The 18938-nt window shown below is 40.1% G+C and overlaps 1 protein-coding gene across 1 annotated transcript; it reads right to left on the bottom strand.

Moving 5' to 3' along the window:
- Positions 1–2137: 2137 nt before the first annotated feature.
- UBE2B (ubiquitin conjugating enzyme E2 B) lies at positions 2138–18712 on the bottom strand. The gene is made up of 6 exons (XM_004609867.3): positions 18551–18712; positions 16293–16373; positions 14765–14790; positions 8425–8514; positions 4189–4277; positions 2138–3476 (listed from the first exon to the last, which is right to left on the bottom strand). Exons 1-6 carry the CDS (start codon positions 18592–18594, stop codon positions 3348–3350), a joined length of 459 nt encoding a protein of 152 aa, XP_004609924.1. The 5' UTR covers positions 18595–18712; the 3' UTR covers positions 2138–3347.
- Positions 18713–18938: the final 226 nt, after the last annotated feature.

Here is an 18938-nt window from a genome sequence, read left to right on the forward strand (position 1 = left end):
TATTTCAAGCATCCAGGAGCTAAAGTTCCTGAAAGTCATATGCCCAACAAAGTTTGTAAAGCACGCAACTCATTTATCTTTTTACCTGAACTAAAAATAAGTCCCTGACTTCTCCAGAAGCTGGGGAGATGGCTCACTGAACTAGAGTACATGTGTTTGATCACTAGTATTCCATGGTCACTTGGAGTAGCCCATGTGCACAAACAGGTATGACCCCCGTCAACATTTTTTAATTTGAAAAATATGGTAGGGAGTACTTACTGAAAAAATGCATGCATTTCATCTATCAAAAGACAGAGGAAAGTAAATTCAACAACTATAAAATTTGTCTAACTAGAAATAACTAATGAGGTTCTTTCCCCTTAGCTGACAGTTGTTTTCCCCAACGAGACAGGAAGAGGCAACAGCACTACTGGCTTCAACATACAGTAAGAAAGGAGCTGTTGATAAACACTAATAAAAAGAAATCCCTAGTTCTCAAAACATGGGAGAACTGAGAGAGTAAAATAAATTAGATGGGCTAGAAAGTGATAGTACAGTGGGTAAGATGACTGACTTGCACAAAGCCAACCTAGGTTTGATGCCTGGAACCCCATATGGTTCCCTGACCTCCACCAGAAGTGATCCCTGAATGCAGAGCCAGGAGTGCCGTGAACAGTGTGTCCAGTATAGATAGCCCCCAAACAGAAAAAAAAATAAAATAAAAAGACCAATTTAAAAAATGCATTGTTTTTGGAGTGGGGACCTTTTCAAGAGGTGGTCAGGAGGCCTGGGGTTCCCCTATCCATGATTCTCAGTCCACTGAACTGTGTTTCAACAAAAGGGCTGAGGTTGTGGTAAGGGAATGCGAGGCTGTGGCAGAGGATATCTCTTAAGGGCTAGCAGGATTATTGGTTAAATGATTAGATGCCTGGGTTCAAATTCCAGCTGTATCAATTTAAGTTGGCTGCCCTTGGGCAAGTCGCTTTATCTCTCAGTAACATCTAAAACAATACCTACTTCATTGGACTACTGAGTTTGAAATGACAGTACGATAAAGAGCTTAGAATGCCTTACAGAGTTAAATGTCAGAAGTACCTTACAGATGAGCTGCCTCATACAAACACTTAACCACATAATACAGTACTCAGCCCCATCAGGGTTCCCTGAGCACAACTGGGTGTGGTCCAAAACACAAAACAAAAATAGTTCTGTACCAAAATAAATAACATAGTTCTAGCCTCTTGCCATGCTATACAACTTCAAAAGTAAACTTTATTGGGGCCGGAGAGATAGTACAGCGGGTCGGGCGGTTTGCCTTGCACGTGGCCAACCCAAGTTCAATCCCCAGCATCCCATATGGTCCCCTGAGCACAGTCAGGAGTAATTCCTGAGTACAGAGCCAGGAGTAACACCTGACATTGCGAGGTGTGGCCCCAAAACACAAAAACAAAAAGGTAAACATTATTTTGGTATAATGTAAGCTAGTAAATTGAAGACTTACCCGATACTCAACCAAAGACAGGAATCTGTCAGACAGAACATTCCTAGTAATATTCTCCAATAGGAATGTGGGCTAGATGTGAATTTTATGCATGTATGGAATTATCAATCCCTTTATCCCAAGATTGAAGTATTCATGTTTTAAGGGTATGGAAAACAAGATAAGGATAGAAATAGATTCTGAAGCAGTCTCCAAACAGCACTGGATGAAAAAAGACTCTGATAGCTACGGTGTATTTAAGTCAGTATCTGGCTTAAAGTATCTAAGAGTCGTCACTGGAGTAATAAATGCCTAGAGAAGCTACAATTTGTTTTAAAGTTGAATATGAAAGCATCATATATTTAATATGAGCAAAAAGTTTCTTTACATAACAGGGGTTTTGGCCATGATTCCAGTGAGTGCACTCTCATTCCCTAAGTTCATACACTTACCCCCAATGTGTAAAGCAGTAACTTTTAGTGGGAAATACCAAAACACTTATCTTTGCAATATTAACTTTGCTTAATTTATGTAAGCAGTCTATATCACTACCCTACAGTCTTCTAGTAAAGGAGAAGCTGTTAGCTTACTCCTAAAGCTAGAATGGATGTGACAAGAAACTCTCGGGGTCACTGAAATAGCTGTTTTTAACTACTAGAAAGACTACACAGGTGATTCAACAGAATTTACTTGTATATTTTCCATTTTCTATACTATTTGAAGGCATAAGATAGCTTTGTATTAGCTTTCTACAATACTGTGTTTTAAATTTATCCAGTAAACTAAGATGCAGTACAACTTTTATACAACTTAGGAGATTAAAAAAAAAAATCTCCACAAGAGAAAGCAACTCAGCAGGCCCTGATATTAAAACATGTTTTTTCCAGAATAAACAGATAGGCAATTGCATTAAAAGGCAATTTTTCAAATACTTAAATTACACCAAGATTCCTTCCAAGTATCTGCCTTGCTCAAAACCAATGCAACCAAATTCTTACTCAATGCTAAGAGTGGGGCATGGATTTTTGTAAATGTTTATGGTTTTACTTTCTTCATTATTATAACTCTTTTAAAGTGCTATCATACAGCAAAAGAAGTTGCATCAGCTCTTTGTTTACGGTCGATGCACCAATTCCTCATGGTAGAGGTGCAAATTGTGAAATACCAAAAGGTACAAGTTGACAGTAAGTAGTGCATGAAGAAACATAACAAGTAGCCTAAATACAGAGTCGGACAGAATCAAACCAATTATGTCTATAATTGCTCAATTGAAACTAAAAATATAGGTACATTCTAAATAAAGTTTGAGATTATAATTGGTGTTTAGACTCAAATTTGAAGAATTTCTTGATAAAATATAAATCTGTTCTTTTTGAAATTGGAAACTATCAATTGATGGAGAGCTAGAGACTTCTTAACCCCTCCTACACAGATAAGGAAATAAGTGACAAAGTCTCTTGCACTGAAGTTATGTATTTTAACAGCTTTACATGTAATATTCATATATAAAAAACTTTAAGTGCTTTTCTCCAATTTAAAAATCTAAAGAATTCAAAAATAAGGCATTCAATATTTGAAAAAAGTACAGATTTACAAAATGTGTATATTCTGTCATGAAAACTCCACACCAACATTATACACTTGGAAAAAAATACAAACAGGATATATTACAAATTTATGTAAGCAATAACTTAGTTCACACCATGCAATAAAAAGTACATTAATCAAGATACACAAGCTTTTGTAGGTTCTAAACTGAAGGACTTTTTCTTTTTCTTTTCTGCAGAATCCTTAAAACCTGTGGCACTTAAAATTTGTTAGCCTTTCTACTGAGAGGTAAATTATACACAACAATGATGAAAAAGATTAACAGACCAGTTGTCTATTATGAATCATTCCAGCTTTGTTCAACAATGGCCGAAACTCTTTTCTCGTATTCTCGTTTGTTTTCCTGATAAAGCTGTGCTGCCTGGCTATTGGCTGGACTGTTTGGATTCGGTTCATCCAACAGAGACTAAAAGGAAAGGGAGAAGAAGAAAGGATTTAAAGAGCTATTCTCTGTATTTATACGTGCTGGATATGGAACAGAAAAATTACATGAACAACAAATGCAATAAGTAGCAACAATTTTAAGTTTTTAAGTCTTACTCATTTTTAGGTCCAAATACTTTCAGAAATGGCTCTGATAAAACAGTAGAAAGTTTCCTGCTACTAAAATTTAATCTTCCAAAAAAAGAGAAAAACCCCAGCTCTCAACTGCTTGAAGACCTCTAATTTCAAAGCATTAGAAAACAACAGTATTCTTCAGCATACTCAGATATTAACCAAGACAACCAAGACATTTAGTTTTTTGGTTAACATACAAAATAACAGATATTTGGTGGTGATGGTGGAGGGGTGTTGTAGGATTTCACAACAGTGTCCTCAAGGGCCCCAAGGCACTCCAAACAATATCCACTCTTGCTATAGGACAGTTTGTCACTTACCCCCTCCTCTGTGGCTGGGAAAATCATCTTTGTGATTATGGTGTCCCCCTGTAGCTAAGTATGGATTGTACATTTCAGTCCAATGTGGTAATTAATAAAATAAGCAGACAAGTCACGGGAAAAGCATGGCTTCTGCACGGTAACCTAGGCTTCAGTGAAGTTAGGCTTTGGTCTTTATTATTAGCCTAAAGCGGCCACGTGTACTCTACAGAATCCTGATGTACCTTCACAAACACTCACCTGAATTGATGTTAGGATAGAAGATACATCATATGTCGGACTCCATCGATTCTGAAGTATATCTAAACATATGCTACCATCAGCATACACTGCAAAGATAATACAATTAGATGCTCTTATCTGTAAGTGAAATCTTTACCACAAACAAAATGTCTGACCCAATCAGAAGCTTTAACATCAGCATCAGGTGTTAACTGAACCTGTTTGACCTGCAGGAAAACCCATCTTTAAAAATGAAGATCTTATTTTGCACCTGTCATTCGGGGGCTGTCAGTGACTTATTCCTCCTCCCACCATATGGCATCATTTTCAAGGCCCCTATTTCTAAATATTCTTAAGTAAACCCTTACCAAAAAGTATGCTAAATCTTTGAAAGAGTAATTCCATATTCAAATTTTCAAAGAAATAATCAGACATGCTGATATGTTTACATGACATATATTATCTATAAAAGTGAAAGATCAAAAATTCCCAGAAGCCCTATAAAGTGGGCACTGTTAAAAAAAAAAAAAGGCACATTCATATAACCAGATATAATCAGTATGTAAGAATGTAGCCACCAGAATATAAAACCATGTAAATGAATGTAAAAGGGTATACACAATACATTACTTTATTGCTCCCTAGTTAATTAGTAATGAAGGAAAATTCCTTTGGGGGGGGGTGGTAAGGAATTACTCATTTTAAATGACACTGAGTAGGAACTGGAGAGCTAGTATAGGAGTTGGTAGTACAAGGGTTAAGGCAGATGACCCCCAGGCTGATCTCTGGTACCACATATGGTTCCCAGGGCACCATCAGGCATGATTCAGGAATAGCCCGAGTACCACAGGTATGGCCCCAAACCCAAAACAATTATAAAAATCAAGTATAAAGAGCCACAGAAGTACTTGTAAGAATAAATGCTGAAGGGAAAATGCAACTAGATTACTCAGCACAGAAACAGGATTAAGAGCATTGAGGAAGTGGGGGCTGGAATAATAGCACAGTGGGTAGGGCGTTTGCCTTGCACGCGGCCGACGGGGTTCGATTCCCAGCATCCTATATGGTCCCCCGAGCACCACCAGAGTAATTTCTGAGCACAGAGCCAGGAGTAACCCTGCAATTGCTGGTGACCCCCCCCCAAAAAAAAGAGCATTGAGGAAGAGGAGATAAATTATACTGAAATATTTTTAAATACTCTTCTCAGTCCTCCTTTTCTTGAGGAGACACTTGGCAGTGCTCAGGGAACCATGCAGTGCTGGCCAAGGCTCCTACACACAAATCATGTGTCTAGCCTTTCAGAGCTCTCAGCCTGCGCCTCTTCCTTCTGACTCTTCATACAGTTTATTTACACCCATGGCCTAAATTACTATTCATGTTGCTTAGTACTTCCAATTATTAGTTTTAGACCAGATTTGACTCTCAGCTCTGAAGTAGTATAGTCAACTGCTCACTGCCTATTCCACAGGAATATCAAACTTAGGAAGCCTAAACAAAAACCTGTAAACAGGTTTTTAGTATCTGCAAAATCCATAGAACTCATTTTTAAAGTTCTGAAAAATTATTTAAAGTAAAACAAAAGTAAACTAGACTTGAAATACCCCATTAGATAATTAAATAAAATATACAGTATTCAACAATGGAGTACGATTCAGTAATAAAAGTAATTAAGTACAGGTAAGTATCACAACATAAATAAACCATAATATCTATGCTAGCTAAAAAGAAGTTAGTAATAAAGGACGCCACCTAAGATTCTACTTGTATAAAATGCCCAGAACAGGCAAATCTAGAGACAGAATATAAACTCCTGCGTACCTAGGAGAGAGATGGGGGGCAGGGAGAAACGGGGCATGATTGCTAACAGGCAAGATATTTGGATGGTGATAAAAATGTCCTTGTTTTTAATGGTGGTAACAGAACTCTACACTAAAAAGCACGAATTGTACAACTTAAATGCATGAATAGCAGGTACGTGAATTATCTTTCAATAAAGATATTTAGCGAAAGTAAACAATAAAATTAACTTATGAAAAAACTGTAAACAGGGGTCAGAGAAACAGCTCAAAGGGCTAGAATGTATGCTTTGCATACAAGAGGTTCAATCTCTGACACTGCATGACCAGTCCCCCGAGAACCACTGAGAGGCCCCTCCAATAATTAAATAAAATACAAAAGTACTACAGCAGGAAAAAAGGGAAGCATACTATGAATGTGAAGGAGTATGAAAACTAAACTAATACAATTCACAAAGGTTGATGATCTGATGCTAAACACACATGCCCTCTATACATTCTAGTCTTTCCCAACTTGACTTGCAGTGCCAGAGACTGAGCCCAGAATCTCATACATCCAAGGGAGGAAGACTGCCACAGAACTACAGCTCCAGTCCTCCCAGTGATCTGAAGAGACTCCCTGCCTCGCAACAATTCATTAGCGAGGGAAGAGCTGCAGTTGAGTAAATGGTGACTTGAGAATTTCCCTGAAGTAGAAATACTGTTAAGCCTCTTTTGACTTAAAAACAAACAAACAAACAAAAAAACCCAAAAATGTGGGTCCAGAGCGATAGTACACAGGTAGGACATTTGCCTTGCATGCAGCTAATCTGGGTTTGATCCCTGGCATCCCATATGGTCCTCCAAGCACCCTAGGAGTAATTCCTGAGTGCAGAGCCAGGAGTAACCCTGCACTGGGCCTGACCCAAAAAGGGAAAGGGGAAAAAAAAAAAAAAGCACACAGGCTAAGAGGAAAAAGTAGCTTCACCTTAGTGAAGTGCAAATGTTAATTATTGAGATGCCACGTGTCAGTCCATAGAAACACACTGTCTATTCTGAAAAGGAAGCTCTACCTACCCACTGTCTACGATATTAGATTAGGGGGACAATCAATTGAGCAGCTGAAAATACTTTCTCTTAAAATTAATTCACCGATAAGGGTGAACCATATGAAATGTGCCTAAGGTATAAAAAGAGCTGCACAACTGCCTTTGTTCTGCATTGGCAGGGATCAAACTCCAAGCCTCACACGCCAAGGCCAGCGTTCTACCTCTGAGCCATATCCCCAGTCCTCTAAAAAAAAACATATAGCAATTCACAGAGCTGAGGATGTTAAACCTTGAAACGCTTAGCTTAGTACTTTTAATTCTCAAAAGTATAAATTATTATTACTCAAAACTTGGGCCTTTGTTACTGCTCAGTAAATTATGGGTAAACTTTCAACAAGACTTGCAGCCATTAAAAATGATGCAAAAGAGGCCAGAGTAGTAGTATAGTGGGTTAGTGGGTAAGGCATTTGCCTTGCATGCGGCCAAGCTGGGTTTGATCCCTGGCATTTCAACTGGTCCCGAGCACCACCAGGAGTGACTCCTGAGTGCAGAGCCAGGAATAACCCCTGAGCGTCGCCGGTGTGACCCAAAAAGCAAAAAAAAAAAAAAGCAAAAAGTAATTCCCTAGTGCAGAGTAAGACCTAAGCACTGCTGGCTGTGACCTAACACCAAACAAATTTAAAATTTAGTATAAAATAAAGTCACAGCATATTAAAATTACATAACTATATATAAGACATGATCTAAATCATATATAAATATTTATCTCTATTTTTAGATAATTCTTTTTCTTTCTTTCTTTTTTTTTTTTTTGTGGATCCCTTAAAAGCAAGCTTGCCTGACAAGCTCAATGCTTGGGTCCTGTGTGGCCATGAACTTCCAAGGCCAGCCTGCGGGGTGGAATGTGGTGCTGATACTCAACCTTGGGTCTGTCTTTGCAAGGTATGCACCTCTGACCCATCTCCCTAAGATCCTAAAAGCTAAACTTCAAGTAATGATTTCTTGGGTTAACTTTTACATTCTACAAATAATCTTGCTTTGAAATCACAAGTTAGTAAAACAATTTAACCTTAAATATGAAATCTTGACTACAGAGCTCAAATATATTGTTAATATCATGAGGAAACAAAGTGATCACTAATAACAAGGCGGTATAAGATCGGGGGCTGGAGAGATAGCACAGCGGGTAGGGCGTTTGCCTTGCACGTGCAGACCCGGGTTCGATTCCCAGCATCCCATATAGTCCCCTGAGAACCACCAGGGGTAATTCCTGAGTGCAGAGCCAGGAGTAACCCCTGTGCATCGCCAGGTGTGATCCCAAAAAGCCAAAAAAAAAAAAAAAGAAGGAAAAAGACAGTATAAGATCTATAAAGAAAATACCCTTTCCCCCAATCATTTGCAAAAGTCAAATTTTAAAAATTACTACTTACCGTTTGGATGAAACATTTTGGATAAAAACCTAACAGTTGGTGGTTTATTTGGATATTCTTCAGAGAATTCTATTACTAGTTTAAAAGTACCTAGATAGAAAACAAACCAAAGTAATTATAGGAAAGACAATCTTGTCATCAATGAATTATCAAGCCTGTATTACTTTCCACACCACACAGAAATTACTGTAATTTTGGTTTAGCACATAAAACACACTAAACATACTTTCAATTTATGTTGAGTAACATGCAGCAGTTAACAGTGGCAAGCACATAGGCAACTATAATGATCTAGTGGTAAGAATACTACCCTCCATATTTTTGGAATGCTATTTGGCCCAAGCTACCAAAGTCTGAAATGCACCAACAGGGAACTCTTAAGTTATCACAGGAAGAAATGCCAAACGATTCTGGGAGGGATAAAGGAGTGAGATTATAGAGGGAAGGATGCTGAAGTTAAAGGTCTGTTCTGACTGCATACCTATCCCTTCACTTAAATTTGTTGAGAATTGGTTAAGCATTGGTGTAAAAGCCTATTATCAGTTACATACCAACACGGTACATTTAGCTGATCAGACTAAATACCGGAAAATTTAGTATTTCTAACCAGTGGAGACATATAGTGATGTAGTTAATGTTGAGTGCTTATCTCAGAGATAAGATATATGGGACAAATGGGACTCTAGATTCAATGCCCATCACTGAAGTAAAAGAATTTGTTCTTTAATGCAAATGTAACAAAATCAAACTGTTCATAGAGCATAATAAGAACTCTCAACCCCAGGGCCAGAGAAATATTAGTGGGTAAGGCGTTTGCCTTGCATGCAGCTGACTTGGTTTTAAGCCCAACACTGTATACTGTAAAGGGCCACCCTTCACCTTCAGAACTGATCCCTGAGCACAGCCACGTGGCCAAAAATCCAGAACAAAAAAACGCACCACTCTGAGTAAACGGAAAATAGTGACTCTCTAATCCAATTCTACACCTATTTCATAAAGAACCACTATAATGATTTGAAAGTTTGAGAGTTGTGTGCTATTTATCTTTTACAGGGGTCACCTCTAGGAGGTGAGGGGGCGGGGGGAGCGCCCTTAATGATCCCTGCCCCCAAATTTGTGTTTAACTCTCTGGCATTTTTGAGGTATTTCCCTTAAAAGTTGGAGAAGTCCTGTATCACAAGCCCCAGGAAGTATTCAATTAGCTGAGACATCCCTAATGATATCAGTGAAAGTGATTCAGATGTCTCTACAGTGTGTTTTCCTCATTTCAGTTGTGCAGTTCAAAAAAAAACACAATCTTTTCTCAACCTAAAGACTAAGCCTCTGGCTTCAGTTTACAAGGATCAGAACCATTTACTTACGACAAAATTTTATAACTTATTTTTACTAGTCATGTATTGAAATAAAAAAAATCTTTAAAAAAATCTTTATACTTTGTTCTTGTTTGGAAATTAGGACTGGAGAGGTTTGGAAATTAGGACTGGAGAGGTCAAAGATACAGGTGTAATCAAATTGATTTCTACTTCGTATCTGGATGCAATAGAGGAATTATGGAACATGGCCTTACACTTTATTATTTTCATTTTCCTTAATTAAAAATAAATGTGAACTTTCAGGCAACACAAATCTGTAGCAGCCATTTTATTTTAATTGGTTTTGAAGCTACACCTGGTGATGCTCAAGGGCTACTCACAAGTCTGGTGCTTAGGGGATGCTTTGGCAGTGGCAGAGCGATCAACTAATGCCAAGATCAAACCTGGCACAAAGCATATGCCCTCCTTTTCTGAAGCTATCTCATCAGTCACAAAACCGCTATTTAAGTCAGAGACAGAGCAGGTAAGGCACCTGCCTTTCACACAGCTGACCCAGGTTCAATCCCCAGCATCCCAAATGGGATCCCACATCTGAGCCTGCCAGGAGTGATTACTGAGTGCAGTGTCTGGAGAAGTCACCAAGCAGCACTGGGTGTAGTTCAGCCCCCTCCCCCCCAAAAAAAAGAGAAAAGAAAACTTTCCTTCAGATTATCACAGAGTCCAGGATCCGTTTATTCTCTTACTTCAACCTATACCAAACTTCCCATGTAAAATCATTAAATGTAAAGCGGGGATAGGATGCCATTCCATCTTTAAAAGTTGTATATATTCTCACCAGAGAGGAACAACCTCAAGAGTATCACTTATTAAAGTGTGGTAGGCGCATATGCTGCCGGAACCCATGTGCTGCTTGTATCCATGTAGCACATGTGGTGCCTGAGCATATGTGGCACCTACATCTCCCCTCCTGAGATGTGTACTTTCCTATCCAATGCTGGGATGTGTGTAGGGGCTCTTTCTGCCCTTGGGAAAGGTGACATCCTCTCTTGAGAGCGTTACTCTTCACTCTCTCTCACTTTCTTTCTCCTCCCCTTCAAAATAATCTCTAAATAAAATGTTTCACTTCACACCAAAAAGGGGTGCTATATTAAAAAGTAGAAGAATTAGGGCTGGAGCAATAGTACAGTGGGTAGAGCATTGCGTCTTGCACGTGGTCGACCTGGGTTTGATCTCCAGCATCCCATGAGGTCTGCCGGGCACCACCAGGAGTAATTTCTGAGTGCAAAACCAGGAGTAACTCCCAGAAATCAAAAGTGGTAGAAGTACCTTTAAAAAAAAATAACTTCAGGGGGCTGGAGCAATAGCATAATGGATAGGGCATTTGCCTTGCTCAAGGCCAACCTGGGTTCGATTCCCAGCATCCCATATGGTCCCCTGAGCACCGCCAGGAGTAATTCCTGAGTACAAAGTCAGAGGTAAGCCCTGTGCATTGACCCAAAAAAGCAAAAAATAAATAAATAATAAAATAAGTAAAAAAAAAAAATAACAATAACTTCATTTAGCTCTTTAATAGGGTTGAATCAATAGCACAGCGGGTAGGGCATTTGCCTTGCAAGTGGCTGACCCGGGCTCGATTTGTCTGTCCCTCTTGGAGAGCCCGGCAAACTACCCGTGGTGTATTTGATGTGTCAAAAATAGTAACAAGTCTCACTTGGAGTCGTTACTGGCGCCCGCCCAAGCAAATCGATGAGCAACAGGATGACAGTGATACAGTGATATACCTCTTTAATAATCAGCTAGCAAAAATTCTCCATATACCAATCTAGTCTCATCAACTGGTTCAAGCTGCCCAAAGCACAACACTAATTTGTTGTATTGGAAATTCTAACAGAAAATCTTACAATAATTTTTATCAATAGCTGGAAACTTGTTGTATATTAACCTAAAGTAACATTTAATGGGAAATCATTGCATTCCATACTTCTAGTGAGACCTGTAGCATTATTTTATGATTTTGAAAATTTTTACGACTGTCTTAATAAAAGACAGCTGAATTCTTAGCTGCTTCTGAATTCAGTCTGTTGTAATACTGTGTTTTGGCTCAATATATATAAAGAAAATTAGGACTCAAAGAAATAATAAAGTACATGATAAAGGAAGGAGTATTTTTTCATAGCCTTTCGAATTACATACTTTTAGAAGGTTATTACTACACCAAAGAAAACCTGAGGTTTTTTTCGTTTTGTCTTCTGGGCCACACCAAGTAGTGCTCAGAGTTTACTCCTGGCGCTGCACTTAGGAATTACTTCTTGCGGGCTCAGGGAAAGTATATGGGATGCCAGGAATCAAATTTGGGGAATCAAATTTGGGCCAGCCAGTAGAAGGAAAGTGGCCCATCCAAATACACTTTGCACCAATTAGTTACAGTAACATCTGTTACACACAATTTATCCATTCACAATTGTGCTAATTAAGCCACATTCTAGTGTGAGGCACTTATAGGACATGCTGACATCAACATGTTAAAAAGAAAAAAATACTAGATGGTCTTCCACTGTGGATATCTATCATGTTTCTTTATCCAGTCATTCACTAAAGGGGCAGTTGGTTGTTTCCATATCTTAGGTATTATGAACATTGCTACAATGAATATTTGGGTGGATGCAACTTTTTTTTTTTTCTTTTTGGGTCACACCCAGCGATGCACAGGAGTTACTCCTGGCTTTGCACTCAGGAATTACCCCTGGCGGTGCTCAGGGGGCCATATGGGATGCTGGGAATCGAACCCGGGTCAGCCGAGTGCAAGGCTAACGCCCTACCCTCTGTGCTATAGCTCCAGCCCCTGGATGCAACTTTTTGAGTTAAGGATTTTATAATTACTTCAGGTAGGTATCTAGAAGTGCACTGCTGACTCACATGACAGTTTTATAATTAGCTTACTCAGGAAACTCCACTGGGGTTCAAAACAGTTGTGTCAATTTGTATTTCCACCAACAGTGTGAGAGGGGGATTCCTTTCCCTTCATATACTTCACGTACCTATTACTTTCATTTGGTGTATGTCATTCCTACAGGTGTGAGGTGATATCTCACTCCGGTTTTAATTTGCATTTCCCCAACAAGTGGTGATGAGCATCTTTTCATGTACAATCTTTTTCTTCCTTTCTTTCTTTGGAAGAAGAGCATTTTCTCTAGACTATTATTTCCCAACCTTCTTCCTTTCTGGTCCCCCAACCCCCATCTGACTACTAGTATAGATGCCCTATCCTGTGCTCTATTTACATAATTTTCACCTGCGGCCCACTGGAATATCCTAAGGGCCCGTAGATGCCTTTTTACTCAGAAACAGTGCTCTGAACAACCGTATTTTTTGGTATGAAGAGTGCTTTGTATATATCTACTGTAGCAGCACAAAATACTAAAAGACATACACTCAAGGGTCAGATTTTATTAACAAATTATTTTATCTTCAGGATATATACAAGTAAAACTGGCAACTTTTAAAAACACAATAACTACCAGTAGTATGTTGTAAGTGCCTTTATTTGTGCCAAGACGCTATACTGATTAGAATCTTATTTTAGCTACCAAAGCTTTTTTAGTGTCAGTGCAAAGGTTAATATAAAAAAAAAAGGTCTTAATATGTCTTAATATTGGTATGAAAAGTTTTGTGACCTTTGAAAAAAATCTCAGGGATCTTAAAGGGTTTATGGAACATCCTTGGTAACTCCCTGGTAGCCAGTAAAAAGCTTACATTCATATGCACCTACCTTTAATTCCTTACTCCCTCTCTAACCGTTAACAACTAATAAGAGTGAGACACATAACTTTTTAACATATACATATCTGGATGTTACAAATTTAAGAAAAATGTGATGTTATGACATACATTATTCTGCAAGTTTGTCTCCTCATCTGATCTGTCCACATGTGCCTGTTCTTTACTGGATACATAATACTCCAGTGTCTAGATGTATTATTCATTTAGCTACTGAGCATTCAGGTTATCTCCTTATAAACAGTGCTGTAATCCACAGTTCAGTAAAATATCCTTGATGTAGGCTAATTCTGAAGTCATTTGATATTGAACTGTTCAGTGGTTTTCCTGGCTCCTGATGAAAATAACGAATCCAAGATTAAAAAGTTTATGCATGAAAGAAAAAAAAAAAGATGTGTTTGCCATAGAGGCAAGCTGGTGTTGGAGGTGGGAGGGAAACGGGACACTGTGGCAGGAAATGTGCACTGGGGAAGGGACAGGTGTTGGAACATTGTATGACTGAAACTCAATCACAAACAACTTTGTAACTGTGTGTCTCGAGATGATTCAATAAAAAGTATACTTTTAAAGTTTATGCAAAATATCAACCATTTAAGAGTATTAAATGACATCTGACGTGAAGCTACTGTGAGAACAATCTCAATATATCACCCTGTAACACTATCATCCTGTTGTTCATCGATTTGCTCTAGCAGACACCAGTAACGTCTCCATTGTGAGACTTGTTACTGTTAATACACCACGGATAGCTTGCCAGGCTCTGCTGTGCAGGCGGGATACTCTTGGTAGCTTGCGGGGCTCTCCGAGAGGGGCAGAGGAATTGAACCCAGGTCAGCCGTGTGCAAGGCAAACGCCCTACTCACTGTGCTATCGCTCCAGTCCACATCACCCTATTCATATAAATAATAAAAGTAAAACAAACTTGTCTACCTCCCTGATATTTTCCCTTTGGGGTTGTTTTGACCATGTTACAAAGCCATCTTATCTTTAACTACTCTTGACATAGATCTCCTCACTGAAGTGGGCTTACAATTCTAACAAAGTATCTATCAAAGTTAGAGAGGGAGCTGGCAAATGAAGTAACCTAGCTCATGTGGGAAGAAAGTAAACTAAAATTCTCAGATTTAGTTTTAGTTTAATCATTTAAAACAGAAAATAGTTTTAAGTATGAAGTAGATACACTAATGTTACAATTTCCTTCTTAAAAGTAGCCTTTTGATAATATAGAAACCATAATGAGGATGACTTACCATCTTCAAAGGGTGTCCCTTCTGGTCTGAAAACAAGAAGATTTCGAATTAAAAGTGGTTTTTCATTCTGCCTTTTCCCCCTTATTTTAGAGGATGGAAAGAAGCTTAGAGAAAGAGGAGCTCATACTAATAATTTATGGAGTTTAAAGATAGTTTCATAACATAGTTCTATATTTTCACAGATGCAGGCATAAAGATAACTTTTGTTTCTAGGTTTTCCTTTTAGAGTACTTTTACAAAACACAAGTATTTGTAATTTTATTTGAAATTTTAGAGCAAAAATTTCAGTTCAGACTAAGGATGTAGTTTAGTGATGAAACACTTGCCTTTAAGTCAGGCCATAAGCTCTATCTGGGACACAAAAGAAAAAAGCCATCAGTTTGTAAATACACAGCAGTTACTCTGTAAATATGTGTATTCTTAGAGAAAATACAGTTTCAACTTACATTATTAGTAAGATGTACTTTTTGTTTAAAATAATGACTGGGCCAGAGTGGTAATATAGAGGGTAGGGCATGTGCGTTGCACAGGACCAACCAAGGTTTGATCCTGGGCACACCACAGGGTCCCCTAATCCCTCCAGGAGTGATACCTGAGTGCAAGGACAGTAGAACCCCTGAATTCTACCAGGTGTGATGCCCCCAAACAAAAAAATAATAAAATAATAATGCTACCAAACCAGCGGTCCTGCTTTTCAAGAGAGCAATTGGCAAGACATAAGATCACCAAGAAAGCCAGTTTCTTTTACTCACATCTTTTTCTTGCCTCTATATCCCAATTACATCTTTCCTAAGCAGCATCATGAAGTTTAATTACTATCTGTAAGGTATAGCCAGGATTTTGCTCTAGAACGGTGAACTTCCCTAATTTCCCAAGTCTTTAACATAAACTCTTGTAACTGAGTCAGTGGCTAGAGTCAGAATTCTATTTCTGAAAGCATTCCTTTAAAGTTTTAGTGCATTTTTTTTAAAAAAAAAAGGAAGAAAAGAAAGTTTTAGTGTAGAGGGGCTGGAGTAATAGGACAGCAGGGCAGGTAGGGTGCATGCCTTGCACACAGCCAACCCAAATTTAATCCCTGGCACTCTATATGGTGTTCTGAATAAGCCACAAGCACTGCAGGTATGGCTCAAAACTAAAAAACAAAAAACAAAACAAAAAAAACCCAACAACACACACACACACCCTTTAGTATATAGTTCTAATTTTGAATTAAGGAAAAAAAAAATCAAAGGACTGGGGCAATAGCACAGTGGGTAGGGAATCTGCCTCACATGCAGCCGACCGGGGTTCTATTCCCAGCATTCCATATGATCCCTGGGTAATTAGTGAATGCAGAGACAGGAATGACCCCTGTGTATCACTGGGTATAACCCAAAAAGCAAATAAAGGGGGTTTCCTCCCTAACTTACCTTCCAGAAAAGTTTCTGTCTCTTAAGAACCCTTATTCCACCTCAGGCTCTTTTTCTAATTGTTACAAATTCATGTTTAATGAAGAATCTGCACACCAATCATTTGTCTTTCAACTCACCCAAATATAACTGCATTCCACTGCATGATGTTGTTTTCAGATGGCGCGCCACTAACACCAACAGGTGGGTCCTCTTGCAATCTAAAAGTCCAGAGTACATTCATAACGTGAACATTAAGGTCACTACAAAGGGAACGGTAGCATCCATGACATCTACTTGACACAACCTAAAACCATTTACTGGCTCTTGTGCTGAGTGAAATAAAACACAAGTTTTAGAAGACCACCTAGCCAGTTTATATGTGCTTTATTAATACAGCTCTATAGTGTTCAAAATTTCTAAGGGCTTGATAGTCAACTGGTTTTCAAATATATTCAAAGAAAATAAAGACTTAAGAACGTATAGACTATCTGTAACTAAAATAAGTTTTAACCTCCATGCAAGAAACACCGATTTTGCAACTGGGAGCAAAGACCTAAGTCCTAATCACAGCCACTTGCGCAAACCAATAAAAACAATTTCTACGAAACAAAACGGTCAAAATAAATGCTGAACTGGAAACAATTTACTTAGGAAACTGGTTTTAGGCGGGAGAGTTACTTTGTGTCCGATTGCAACTACTACTGATGACTCTTAAAGCAATCAAGGCTTCAGAAAGGATTTTTCCCTTGGTACTTAAAAGGATCTTCGTGAACACTAACTTCACGAACACTTCATGAAAAAGAGCTACCTTTCGACAATTGCTGTAGTGGAATTCTCCTAACCTGAAAATCCTTGTTAAACTACCCAAGCTACCATGTGTTCAATCCCGGATTAAGTAGTGAATGAAAAAAGAAACCAGGAAACAATGAACCGGAACTGCAAGTTTCATTTGAATTTCAATCACAGGTGATACCCTGGAATTTACTTATTTCAAGCTTTTGAAGACATTTTTTTGAATCAAAGATGTTCCATTAAAAACTATTTCAGTGAGGAAAAATAACACCCTGCTACACTAAGTACCCATGTATCTGCAATATCTGTAGTGTGTATATATGTACAAGTTCAAGTGTATCTGCATCGACTGTTACGTATTCTACTTTGAAGTCAGTGCACGTAAGAATGGCTCTTTTTGGTCAACCTCGAGCAAATTAGGCCATGATGAAAAGAAACTTTAGAAGAATTATATTGCCTGATTCCCACCAATAGTGGTTAACATCCAAGCGAAATTAGGGATTCTAGTCAATGATGTTCACCAAAGACCAAAACAATGGCTCCCCAATGCCTCAAGATTTATAATGGAGAAGTTGAAGGGTTACTTCCTGAGCGGCTAATCTAACTTTTTATTCTAGACAATATGTGTCTCAATCAGGGCACGGAGCCTCAGGAAAACACTGAAAACGTAGCGAGGATTGCAATGCCGTGTTTTCTCCTTTTCAATCCTCCCCTGCTGCTCGAGTACCTCTAAAGTAACTCGAAGGTAAACAAGAGAAGGGGGGAGGGGGAATACAGAAATACAAAAAAAAAAAAAAGCCAAAACCCAAAGGTCGCTTCTTCCTAGTAATAACGCCAACACCTCCTAATAAAAGCCTGTTTTACAAAAGGAGGTCCAAGGAGTATCCGAATAAGCGCCGGTCAGACGCAAGGCATTTTTCCAGACTTTGGAGGCTATAGATAGGGCATTTAAACACAGGTCACAGCGCTGGATTCCAGAAGGCTCTGGCAGCCGGGGCGGCCGGCCCGAGTCCCAGGTCCCCAGGCCAGATCTCAAGGTCCTTGCAGGCGGGCGGGAGTCGGGTTTCGGAGGATGGGTTAACCACCTCCGGCTCTCGCGCTGCAGAACGAAAGGGGAGGGGAGAGCCTTTCGCCCCAACCCGGCGGCTCCGAGGAGCTCGCAAGGCCATCGAACAAAGCTGGTTGGTGCAGCGGGCGGGGAACTAGTTTCTGCAAGGGCTCGCTTTTTCCGGGACAGGGAGGAGACACAACACGCTGCAGGCACGGAATGGGGAGGGGAGGGGGACGCGAGGACGAGGTCCGGGCGCGGGGCGAGACATCGGGCAGCTGGCTGTGGCGGGCAGCAGGAAATCCCAGGCCCGGCCGACCGGCCACCTCCTTTCCACTCTGCGGTGGGGACGGCGAAAGCTCTGAGGTCGGCAGAGTGAGCAAGCAAGAGTGAAGGAGTGCGAATGGGTGGCTAAGACTGGCTCTCCGACGGTCCCGCGGGGCCCACAGCCAGCCCTGCTCAGGGTCAAGAGGGAGAAGGTGTCCCGGATCCCCGCCCTGCAGCCCCGCAGCTTTGGGGAGGAGCCGTCAGCCGGGTGAAGGTGAAGGCTCTTACCGCTTGAAATCCCGCATGAGCCTCCTCCGGGCCGGGGTCGACATGCTCCCCAGCTGCCCCGCGGTCAGTCTGAAAGAAAAGAGTCCCGCGCAGCCCCCCCACCCCCCGGCGCGGCGGCCGAATCACTGTGGGTCACCGCCGCCACCGAGGCTGCACAAACAACCCTGCAATGACGTCTCCCTCCGCCGCCTCCAGATCCCTCCGCCCTCGGCCTGTACCACGTAGTGAGGGGGTGCGGAAGGGGACGGGGAGCATGAACGCTGGTGGTGGGAACGTCCCGGCCGGGGTCCGACCCAATGTGGCTTTTTAAATTGATCTGAAAATTACTGTAATTCGTAGGGAGGCGTTTAGGTTGTGGATTAAGAAACACAGAGACCGAAATACCGTC

The sequence above is a fragment of the Sorex araneus genome, chromosome 6 (assembly GCF_027595985.1).
Source record: "Sorex araneus isolate mSorAra2 chromosome 6, mSorAra2.pri, whole genome shotgun sequence".
NCBI lineage: Eukaryota > Metazoa > Chordata > Mammalia > Eulipotyphla > Soricidae > Sorex > Sorex araneus.

Bases quoted from the DNA above. Each gene is read 5' to 3' on its own strand.
- UBE2B (XM_004609867.3), bottom strand. From the start codon at position 18,594: ATGTCGACCCCGGCCCGGAGGAGGCTCATGCGGGATTTCAAGCG. The intron at 16,374-18,550 runs GTAAGAGCCTTC...CTGGACTTTTAG, and splicing joins CTCATGCGGGATTTCAAGCG to ATTGCAAGAGGACCCACCTG. The intron at 4,278-8,424 runs GTAAGTAGTAAT...TTATCTTTGCAG, and splicing joins CAAAATGTTTCATCCAAACG to TGTATGCTGATGGTAGCATA.